We start from the raw sequence: 11533 nt of genomic DNA, 5'->3' as shown, positions 1-11533 counted from the left end.
GCTTTAAGACTGACTTGTATAATCGAAGCCTGTGCCTTAGAAAAAGAATAGAAGTAATGCCCATCCTGATCACACAAAAGCATGTATGTGTGTTGAACAGAGGCGGGAAGGGGGTGTGTGGCTCAGGTCTTATGAAAGCCGCACCTGTGAGGGATAGCTGCTGGTAATCTCCTGTCCAGGGAGCCCAGACATGAGGCATTGAAGTTCGGAAAGATTCAAAAGACTCTCTTTATAGCTTCTGCAATAAATTCCTTCTAAAACACAGCCCTGTTGTTGTTTCTTCCTGTTGCCGAGTCTTTTTCAGAGACTAATGGAGAGAAGAGCCAGAGTCGGTGAAATATGATTTTAACTCTTGGGTAAGTAAACTTTTGTCCCACAGAAATAAATTACACAGCATAGACTTGCAAGGCAGGGCCTAGACACTTGGGCTCTTTCGAATCTAAATAGACATCTTGTTACAACACTAGTATTGTACACTAGGAATAGACTAGAAATCACTCAGAACACCCTGGCAACCGCACACCAACCCTCACAGAGCCTTAGCAACAGGCATATAAATGCTTCGTTTTGTACAAACGTCACTCTTAAAAATGAAAATGAATTTACTATGATTTCTATTATAAAGATTGTAGAGCATTTAAAGTCAAATGTATGCAATAACCACATTGAAAAACTGTAAGACTGTCAATGTTCCAAATGCATTCCTCGCATCCTGAGAAGCATAACAGTAAATACCGCTTTTCAGTAGTGAGTCACGGGCGGTTATTAGAAATGCATGACTTCCTAAAATGTAGTAAACAGAGGATGACCAATTGCATGACTGAGGCATAAGGTTATGAGACCGTGTACAGTGTTGTGTTAAGACACAGACGAATAATAACATAAAAACACTTAAGTTTGCCTTTACCATGATTATGTTGGCTCTGATTATATACCGTATTCCTCAATTGCTGTTTTGCTCGGATAGAGTGGGAACAATCAGGTTTTGTGTAAGTGTCTGGACAGAGAAAAATGACTTGAGTGGGCAGCACTGATGGGTGAGGATTCTTGTCTAAGCATGTGGCCTTTTCCAAGTCTTTTCCAGTTACCTATTCATTCACAAGGCTGGGTAAATAAAGACACGACTGTAAAATTGCACAAGCAACCGTTTTTAAGTTAATAATATATTATAATATTTGTAAAGTTTTTAAATAAAATTCGTAACATTGCATGAATCATTACCGTAAACAATTTTTTAAACTCATTTTCATTCTCATAGGCCGGAGCTGATCGTTTTACAGTCCAACGCCGCTTTTCCATCTACAAAAGTTGCCTTGGCTCCATGCACGCCAGCAGGATTTTCCTTCGAGTGGACTCGCCCAACGTACCATGACGAAGGAGACTTGAGTGGAAACAGTGTCTCACGGTTAGCCGCAAATTCCCACTTTTACAGGCCCACAGTGGAACATTCTATAGTTAGTCATTGTGTACTGCCACTGGGGCTTTTCATTTTCATGATGGTTCATAAGGTTCCGTTCCCTAGATCTGCAGAAAACTGATAGTGCCAAACAGTTAAGTTGGTATTTACACAACAAAAATAGGAAAGCGTGGCATGGATTTTGAATTTCCGATGAGAGTCGGTGTGTAAATGCAGACTTACTGACTGCAGCCACACATGGAGTGAATCACTTGCACGAAGGTTCTTTTACAGTTTTTAACCCGTTCATTCATGAATTATGATAATCTCAGTCAGGTTTATTTACTTGTGTGTTTATTGCTCTTAGGGCATAAAGGATTCTAACGTTTTAACAAATATTTATTTTCCACTTACACAGATAATTGCTTACATTGTTTGTAAAAACACAATAATAGTTGCCAATAGCCAAGTAAGCAGAACTCGACATTTTGGGCTATAGCGCTTCGGTAACCTGGAAAATATAAAGGTTTGAAAAAGCGCCATCGGCTGATTATTATTGGCAGATCGTTTAAACACAGCTGATGATCAGGGCTGTCAATAAAAAGGGGGCGTTTGTAAACTCTGTGCTGCTAGAATTTCATGAGGTGGTCTAAGTCATTTGACTAGCCACCTTAAAGTCACCATGAAACGGAACTAGCGATTGTCTTCTTTTTCCATATGGTGACGTATATCCAAGTGAAACGGCTTCTGAAATGAGAAAAAAATGTAGGGAGGGACTTGGGCGTTGCTAACAAAATGGAGGCAGATTTGAATGTCAGTTTGCAGTCAGTCAGTCATTGGAGCCCCGCCCTCATGCCATTCCTTGTGACCGGAAGTGAAGAGATGACGTCTTGAGGGGGAAGTAGGTTAACGTTTTTGATTCAATATTATAAGGGCACATGAATAAAAACAATGATAACGTGCACAGAAAAGTCACATAAAAACACTACAATATTACATTAAAATATGATTTTTCAATTTTGATTTCACGCCGTCTTTAAAAGCTTAACACAGAAAGAAATACAATATGACAGGTTTGTTTAAGCTAAAGAAACAGTGTATAAAAAGCAGAACCATTGATACCGGCAGATATCATTCTAAATAATCTAATATTGGTATCGGCAAACACATTTTGCATCCTTACTAATTTTCTTGTAAATGTCGTCATTAACTTGTAAGCTTCTGATGGAATGACTGGCAACCCAACTGAATATTCTGATATTTAACAGACTTAGCTGACTGTTGAACTTGTTACCAGAACTCACTTTACCACAGAAATCTGAACCGTCATGCCTTGAGGCGAATCCCCACAGACTCTGAGAATGATCCTTGTTTGATCTGTCAGCATTCAATTTCACATTGAGACTGATTTCGATAAGAGATTACAAGCCAAGGGTTAGTAAGAAGATAAGAGTTATCCTGAGAAGGGAAATAATTCATGTCATGTAGGAAAATGTGTTTCTGAACATGTGGCAGACTAGCCACAATAGCTGCAGGGGCACATGGATCAACATCTCATGAAGCAGGAACCATTTTAAATGAATGAAGAAAAAAATACTGAAAATATTGCAACATTATTAATGACCAATCATTAATAGGAATGGCTTACAACCTAATAAATAAAAGAGTAATATAAATGAAAAAGTGTTAAAATTACAATAAACAAAAAAACTCTACTCTATCAAATAATTATTATTATTTACTGAGTAAATAAGTTCCACACACCAGCAGCTCCAGTAAAAGAAACGTGGAAATGGGATTATTGATTTTCCATGAGATCAATTTCGTATCTACACCAGTTTCGTCCCCTCCTTACCAGCGGTCTCTGCAGCAGCCAAAACACACCCCAAATATTTTTTTATGCTGCTCATTTTGTGACTTTACCATCCGCTTTTCCACACAATTTATGACAAAACAATTAGGCAGAATTGATAAATTCCATGTGATAAGATTTCCAAAGAGTGTAAAGATAATGTGGATGTGACCCTTGTACAGAGGTATCTATATATAAGCACCATTAACTCTCCTTCCACAGAATTAACCTGTTCTCCGTTTCACACCACATCTCTCTTCTGAAGAATAATAAACAGCAAGATGAAGAACTTCAGCTCTCAGAGCAGGAGAATAAGAAGAATGGCTTCAGAATCAGATCTCAGCATCCTCAAATCATCATTTAGCACATGGTCGAGCCCTGGAAAGCGAGGTTTCGATTCTAGGGAATTCCTTGGAAAATTTGACAACGCACAAATGAGATTTGGATTCGGCAATGAAAAAATAACCATGCAAATCCTGAACGATCGCCTCGCATCCTACCTAGAGATAGTGAAAAGCTTGGAAAAGGCAAACAGCGAGCTGGAGCTGCAGATTCACCAGTTTCTGGAGAAAAAATGTCCAGATGCTTGTGACTATAATCACTACCTGGTCATCATTGATAAACTACGCAAGGAGGTACTAAACCTATTCCCAAAGACATTTTTATATCTATACTGTCTGGTCCTCTGCATGATCTTTTACACAAAATACACATTTATTATAGTTTCTTTATCATTTTATTTGTCTATATGAGATATAAATACATTTTACAACTTGAATTCGTTAATTTCTCTGAATAACCTATATAATCTGAATACTACAGTCATTACACATTCATGCACTTCCTGCTACCTTAAAGTGATAGTTCACCCAAAAATGAAAATTCTGTCATCATTTACTAACCCTCTTGTCATTTCAAACCTGTATGACTTTCTCTCCACAGCAGAACACAAAAGAAAATATTTTTAATTTATAATGAATTTTTTTTTTTTACTTTTTTATGATAAATACGTATAAACAAATTATAAATATGAATCAATATTATAAATTAAGATGAATCATAAGTAATAAATAAACATAAATGATAAATAGATATATGAATAACTTTATGTGATGTTATCTATTATATTTATATGAAACTTTGAAGTAACAGAAATAATGATAAAAAGATTAAATAGATGGCTCAAACATTGAGAACATATGATTAGTTTACTTCAGTATATATAATATGTGCTATAGAATGGTTTTCCTTGCATAGTAAGAAAAATGACAATGGTGGTCAAAAGTGCCCCAGAACTGCTTGCTTTCCTACATTCTTCAAAATATCTTCTTTTGTGTTCAACAGAACAAATACATTTTTTCAAGTATTTTTTCCTACTATAATAGTCAATGGGGGACGAGATCTGTTTGGTTATAAGCATTCTTCCAAATATCTTTCTCTGTGTTCATCAGAACAAAGTAATGTATACAGATTTGTAGTAATTGAGTAAAGGAAGACTGAATTTTATTTTTGGGTGAACTGTTCCTTTAAAAGTTCAATCCTGAATTATGACTTTAAAAAAAGTGAACACTGAACATGAGTTTAGTGCTCACCAGAGAAGGTCTCTAGAGAGTGTGTTTTTTCCATCGAATAATAATCTAACAACAGACTGTAATAAACAGAGCCAGACCTCTTACCCTGTAATGTATTCACTCAGATCCAGGAGATGACCTTAGGCCTTGCTAGAGTTGATATTCAAATCGACAATAGCAAGTTGGCTGCAGAGGACTTCAAGCTCAAGTAAGCTGCTTTAAAGTCCAAGTTTGGTCATTATTAATTAATTAGCCTGATCTAATATACAGTATGTGCGTGTGACAGTTGACACAATAAACCTTGCACTTTAAAATCAAACTTCTATTGACTTTGATATGACCCACCCCAACATTTTTATTGATAATACATAAACAGACAGACAAGAACTGACCGAACTGAAGAACTGAAACCATTTCACAAAGCCTAAAATTTGGCATACCTACAAATATTTACATGCTGTAATTAGCAATTTTGTATTCAGGTATCATTTCCACGAATGTGTTTATACTGTAGGTTTGAACATGAACTTTCCATAAGACAGTGGATTGAAGCTGACATAAATACACAGAGAAGAAAGCAGGATGATATCAATATGGCGCGGATGCATCTGGAAAATGAAGTCAAACGACTGAAAGTCGAACTGATCGATTATAAAAAACAACATCAACTGGTAGATCCATTAAATCCAGATTATAAACAATTATAATATTATACTGCTATAGATCAAATTAGTCTTCCCTGAAATTCTCAGAGCATGTAGTAACTCGTGCAGAAAAATCGGATGTTTTACAGGACGTGTCAGAATTGCGCGATCAGATCGAGCAGGCGGGAGTTCAGGTGCATGTTGATGCTCCTATAGGGCAAGACCTTATTAAAATTATGGAGGAGATGAGAGCAAACTATGAAAAGATCATCCTGAAGAACAAGCGGGAAGTCAAGAAATGGCATGAAACAAAAGTAGGACACTTCTAATACAAACGCTCATTTATTTAAATATGTTGTGACAATAACAAAATTCTTTTGGGATAGATAACTGAGGTGCACATTCAAGTGTCCGAGAACACAGCAGCATTGAAGGAAGCCAACACACAAGCCAGCGAGAGCCGCAAAAAGATGAAGTCCTTAGAAATAGAGCGGCAGTCTCTGCTTGGAACCGTAAGCGACTTCTCACGTCTTGAAGGATTCATTCTCTTTTTTATCTCGTGAGCTCATTTTTCTTGACATTTCCTCCAGAGAACATCTCTTGAAGAAGCCCTCCGTGAAATGAGACTGCGATACGCCGTGGAGTTGGAGCAATACAATGCCATCATAGTCCTGAGAGAGGCTGAACTTCGACAGCTGCGTGAGGACACTCAAAACCAAAGCCGGGACTATCAGGCCCTTCTCAACATTAAGATGAAACTAGAGGATGAGATCGAGACCTACAGGAGACTGCTGAATGGAGATGACTTTGAGTGAGTGATCAAATATTTGTATTTATTTTTTCATTTGACCTCAGTTTCTTTTTGAGAATACCAACCTCTGGGCTTGATGTCTATTAAATCTTTTACAGACAACTAAGCGAAGAAGAGAAGAAGACCAGGGTGACCACCATCACCCAGAACATTGTGAATGGGCAAGTTGTGTCCACAAGCTCTGAAACGAAGGAAAAGGTTGTCTAAACACAAATGGGACCACAAATGCATGTTTGTGGCAACATTGATAAATCAGCGCTATTATTTTGAAAATAGCTCTAAATTACATATAATTAAAGTCCTCTGTAAGCTATACAGTGTATCTGTGCCAGTGTGTGATAAAACTGAGCTGGAAATAAACCAGCTGTGTGCTTTGTGTGAATTTACTATGTTATAACAGCAAACATTTAAATCGCCACAAATATACCATGGTTCTCTTGCATTCTGTTGGGTTTCTATTTGAAACAACTTTTTCAGAGGTATTTTTGCAGTAGTGCTGTATCACATTTCATGTTAACGCAAAGCCACCGCTTTCATCATTTAAACTATGTAGTGCATCTCTCTCCCCTCTGTCAACTTTGTTATTTGACCATTTTTCATGTCAAACATTCATGTTATGATAGACTGAGCCAGTGTCTAATGAGCATTTGGAAGCACAACGGCTGAAGTTAAATTCCACTTTCATTTCTGCAGAACGCCGAATGAAAATACCTAAAAAAAGCCCATGAAAACTAGACCTTTCCTGTCCGAGCATGCTACACAAGTCCCAGTCCATGCTCTCGTTCTGTCCAGACTGGACTATTGCAATGCGCTACTGGCTGGACTTTCACACAAGGAGAGTCAATGAACAAAAGTACTTCCTTGTTTCAACATGTCTACTTAAAAAAAAACTGTCATAATTTATTCACCCTCAGGTCTAGAGGTTTATTAATTCCATTCTTCAGTTTACCAGAAACATTTTTATATTTAAATGCTGTGTGTTCTTATGCAAAACTCAAAGTGACGTTTCAAAAAACAGAAGTCATACACATCAAGGTTGGCATGGGTGAGTACATTATGAGAGAATTTTTATTTCTGGTTAAACTCTTCTTTGAAGAGATATGATGAATAAACTATTCTCCAAAAAAAAAAAATACTTAGCAAGGTGCTATAGTTTATAATCTGATCTATACTCTGAATGAATCAATGACAGAAACAAACATTTGATAAAAGTCCTCTTTAATTGAAATGAACTCAACACAACATGGAAACAAAATGGGACAATATAGCCATCGTAAACAATCATTACAAAAATATGTAATAAAGTTCTTTGACCTTAAAGCCAGGTTGGCTTGTTGTTTAACACATTAGAGTTGTCATTTTAAATTAGTTTTGAAATGTGCTCGGTAAGTCTCATTGCCTATTTGCAAAGAGACGCAATTTGTTAAGGCACTTTGGGCTTAATAAATATCTAACTCATAGTTGGGAAAATTTAGCATTGGCCCACGAGGTGTCTGTGTTGTGTTGCCAGGAGATCTTCTGGGGTTCAGAGGTTCCTCTCCTTGGTCTCTGTGCTTGAAGACACCACCTTCCCATCCACCAGTGTCTGTGTGACCGTCATGACTTTCACCTTCTTCTGCTCATCAAGTGCATCCTGGAGCCTGCAGATACAACGTTTAGAGTTGTAAAACAAAAAACACACAATCATTATCTCTGTATACTTCGGTAAAAGACTTACTTGAAGTCTTCGCCGTCCAGGAGTCTTCTGTAGGTGGCTATTTCAGCCTCCAGCTTCATCTTAATGTTCAGCAGAGCCTCATACTCCTGCGTCTGCTGCTGGATTTGGTTGCGCAGTTGCGTGAGCTCGGCTTCCAGTTGCAGCATGATGCTGTTGAGACTCTCCATCTCCATGTTGTTGCGCATTTCTATGTCACGGAGAGTGGCTTCCAGTGATCCTTTCTGCAGAACGAAACGGAGAGAATCGCAGCGTAAATGGACGGATGTTTATTGAGAACAAGTCGTTTTAAGATTTGAGAGCAGATTTCCTGTTATCACAACTCACCAGGTTCTTCTGTGAGTCCAGCTCGATCTCCAACGTCTGGATTTGCCTGCGGAGATCGTTGACTTCTGTACGGGCACCTTGGAGAGCCTCTGTGTTCTGTGAGACTTGTACCTGTACCTCTGAGATCTGAAAAGCAAAACATTTCACATTAGAACATTCTACCGACGTTAAAAACCAAAGATCTCTAATGAACATTACTTTTTTATATACCTGTGATTCGTGCCAGGCCTTGAGCTCCTCTTGGTTCTTCAGAGCCATTTTCTCATACTTGGCCCTCATCTCCTCCATGATCTGGGACAGGTCATGTCCCTTGGGAGCGTCAACATCCACCTGCACTCCAGACTGGGAGACCTGGTTACGCAGCTCCATTACCTCCTGTTGTTTGGAGAGACCATAAAACGCGTCATTAAAAGTCAACGGCATGCAGATGTTTCCAGATGAGCCAGTCCAGATGTATACTCACATTGTCATGGTTCTTCTTAAGGAAGATGAGCTCCTCTTTGAGGGCCTCGATCTCGCTCTCAAGGTTCATGCGGTTCAGGTTGGTGTCATCGATGACCTTCCTCAAGCCTGCGATGTCAGCCTCGACACCTTGGCGAATGGACAGTTCAGATTCATACCTGCGAACACACGAAGGGTTAATAGATCAATGTTGAGGTCTCGAACTGTGAAGTTGCCACGAGGTTAAAATGTGATCATGTTTGCAATTTTCTTACTCACTTGACTCTGAAATCATCAGCTGCCAGGCGGGCGTTATCAATCTGGAGAACAAGACGGGCATTGTCCCTGGTGGCATCGAAGATCTACAACCGAACAGAAATTCTGGTGACTACGCTGAATCAGTGAAATCGGTCAATTGTGTGGAATTGTGACATAAACAGTATTAAATGTTTTTATGGTTTTGTTAACACAGATGGTCACAGCTGGGGCTACAGTACTATCTTCTGCTCTAACGTCCTGGTTTGTTTAGATAAGACGTACCTTCGGGGGGGGGGGGGTGTAAAGTCCATTTTACAGTTTATAGGGTAATCATTAATAAACAGGAGTTTTGGAGTCACTCATGCAGCTGGAAAGAGTTGGATTTTGTGTTTTTTCTAACCCGATAATTTTGTTTTGTAAATTCTTTCCATGTTTGCCGGCCAGCATGTGCTGGTAGTATCCATGGAAAAGGGCGGGTGCCTATATTAGCGCACCTACACTAGCGCGTTCAAAGCGTTTTTCCATATGCTAAAGGGCGTTGGTTATGAACAATAGTCCCTTCATGAATCATATCGTTTGAAATTTGATTACAATTATGCACGCTATGACGTTTCTGTTGACTTCACTGAATGTCAAAATTGATTTACACTGTAAAATATGCGGACATCACCTGGTGTTCTATCATGCTAATCTCATTTACATCAAAAACTTTGAGAAATTCTGACGAATATCAATTTAATGATTCCACTCTGATCTACCTTCCGCTAACACAGAGTCAGTTATAAATGTAAAGTCAATCATTCTGATAACATTGTGTGTTATCAGTGACCTATTGGATTTTCATTTCGGCTTCAAGATATAGTTAGTGTGAAAATATCACTTAGTTATCGGTGTCTCTCGGTTATCTTTCAGTAGTTGGTGTGCTTATTGCAACCATATCTGTAGGCAAACTTGTAAAAATCTACAAAATGACACAAATGTATCTGTATCGAATACTGTATGAATTATGTGAACATAATTTGCTATATATATGCTTAAAAACAATGTCCCACAGCAGGTTACATTTTGCACTGGCTGAACTCGACTTTTCCATTTCCCTTATGTCACAAGCTGACTCTGTCTCATATCCTGAAGTTTCCACCCTGAGGGAATAAACAGAGCTCTAGACGTAAAACAGCGCCAGAATAAATACAGGACGGAACTGCTTATTCATCCAAGCGCTGCTTGTATAAGCAGAATTGCCGTCCCACAGATACCAAGATTAATTCACATGAGACCACCTCCCCCACTTCCCCGCTCATGGCTTTATTGGTTCTCTGCCTATCAATCCCGGCTATCAGTAAACTCATCACACAACCATCTATCAGGTAGCAAATAAATGTCTTTAAAATCCCATAAACGTCCTCTAGATTGTTAACAAATGGCAAGTCTGTCCCGTTAAATTCATTACAGCTCTTCTTCAACAGACTCATTCAAACTCACCTTCTTGCGCAGTTCGTCGACGATGGGCTGGTATCGGCTGTAGTCATGTACATCAGGACCTCTCTTCTCCAGAGCCTCTCTGATCTTCAGCTCCAGCTTGCTGTTGGCCTGCTCCAGGGTCCTCACTTTCTCCAGGTAGGAGGCCAGACGGTCGTTCAGGTTCTGCATGGCCATCTTCTCGTTGCCCATGATCTCACCTGTGGCTCCAGTGGCGCTCACCTGGATAGAGCTGGACATCGAGGGCATCCCAAATCCGCTGCGGACACCTGAGTAAGAGGCGGAGGAGATGCGGGTTCCCTGACCCCCAGCTCCACCGTAGATGCTGGCAGCCCGGTATGCAGGCAGGCCACTGCTGACACCGCTGGTGGTGGTGCGCTTGATGGACATCTGGGACAGCGGCACCTGGGAGGTGGAGGAACGCACGCTGTAACTTGTTCTCAGACTCATGGTCGGTGAAGCGAGTGAGCTGTTGAGTGAAGATCTGGAGAGAGGTAGAGCTCAGTAACACAGCCAGAAGAGAGCACAGGGCAGGAGAGAGGGAGGCGATCGGGTTTATGAGCAAACTGCCCTCGGGTGTCCCGCCCCTGAAATCCTCACAGCCAATCGCATTCCTCCATGTCTGTGGGCTGTTGGTCTGGAATTCTTGAGGACTTTTGTTATTTCGAGTGGCTCCGTTTTTCCTGTCTGAAATGAGTGAAATGCATTTTACATCTGGAGTTACTTTAGAGCAAGGGATTTTGTGAAGTTAATAAAAGCAAATTTAAGCTATTAAGGAAACATCTCTATAAATTTTAATGAGATAAATTGAAGATTTTCACACATTTTATTTTATTTTATAACTGACTTCAGTTATTTCAACCTAATATTTCAGTTCTTGACTAGTATGAATTGCTGTAGCTTTTGCTAACACAAAAATTGCTAACATTTTACAAAAAGGTTGTATTTGGTAACATGCATTAACAAACATGAACTAACAATGAACAGTATAGTTTCATTTATTGTTCTTTGTAATGTTAGTTAATGTCAATACAATCATG

At 39.3% G+C, this 11533-nt stretch overlaps 2 protein-coding genes across 2 annotated transcripts; one reads left to right on the top strand and one right to left on the bottom strand.

Moving 5' to 3' along the window:
* Positions 1–279: 279 nt before the first annotated feature.
* LOC130545257 (keratin, type I cytoskeletal 18-like) lies at positions 280–6526 on the top strand. Its single transcript, XM_057319687.1, has 9 exons — positions 280–356; positions 1259–1405; positions 3471–3883; positions 4945–5027; positions 5334–5490; positions 5613–5777; positions 5850–5975; positions 6054–6274; positions 6373–6526. Exons 3-9 carry the CDS (start codon positions 3530–3532, stop codon positions 6479–6481), a joined length of 1215 nt encoding a protein of 404 aa, XP_057175670.1. The 5' UTR covers positions 280–356; positions 1259–1405; positions 3471–3529; the 3' UTR covers positions 6482–6526.
* A 945-nt stretch (positions 6527–7471) lies between these two features.
* LOC130545407 (keratin, type I cytoskeletal 18) lies at positions 7472–11033 on the bottom strand. Its single transcript, XM_057319870.1, has 7 exons — positions 10497–11033; positions 9036–9118; positions 8779–8935; positions 8526–8690; positions 8316–8441; positions 7992–8212; positions 7472–7914 (listed from the first exon to the last, which is right to left on the bottom strand). The coding sequence occupies exons 1-7, from the start codon at positions 10941–10943 to the stop codon at positions 7800–7802; spliced, it is 1314 nt and encodes a 437-aa protein (XP_057175853.1). The 5' UTR covers positions 10944–11033; the 3' UTR covers positions 7472–7799.
* Positions 11034–11533: the final 500 nt, after the last annotated feature.

Source organism: Triplophysa rosa, linkage group LG21, assembly GCF_024868665.1.
Source record: "Triplophysa rosa linkage group LG21, Trosa_1v2, whole genome shotgun sequence".
NCBI classification, from domain to species: Eukaryota; Metazoa; Chordata; class Actinopteri; order Cypriniformes; family Nemacheilidae; genus Triplophysa; species Triplophysa rosa.
This window is presented reverse-complemented; position numbering and strand designations above follow the sequence as displayed.

Bases quoted from the DNA above. Each gene is read 5' to 3' on its own strand.
- LOC130545407 (XM_057319870.1), bottom strand. From the start codon at position 10,943: ATGAGTCTGAGAACAAGTTACAGCGTGCGTTCCTCCACCTCCCAGGTG. The intron at 8,442-8,525 runs GTATATAAAAAA...TTTGCTTTTCAG, and splicing joins AGGCCTGGCACGAATCACAG to ATCTCAGAGGTACAGGTACA. The intron at 8,213-8,315 runs GTGAGTTGTGAT...TTCGTTCTGCAG, and splicing joins TGGACTCACAGAAGAACCTG to AAAGGATCACTGGAAGCCAC.
- LOC130545257 (XM_057319687.1), top strand. From the start codon at position 3,530: ATGAAGAACTTCAGCTCTCAGAGCAGGAGAATAAGAAGAATGGCTTCA. The intron at 5,491-5,612 runs GTAGATCCATTA...GATGTTTTACAG, and splicing joins ATAAAAAACAACATCAACTG to GACGTGTCAGAATTGCGCGA. The intron at 5,976-6,053 runs GTAAGCGACTTC...CATTTCCTCCAG, and splicing joins GGCAGTCTCTGCTTGGAACC to AGAACATCTCTTGAAGAAGC.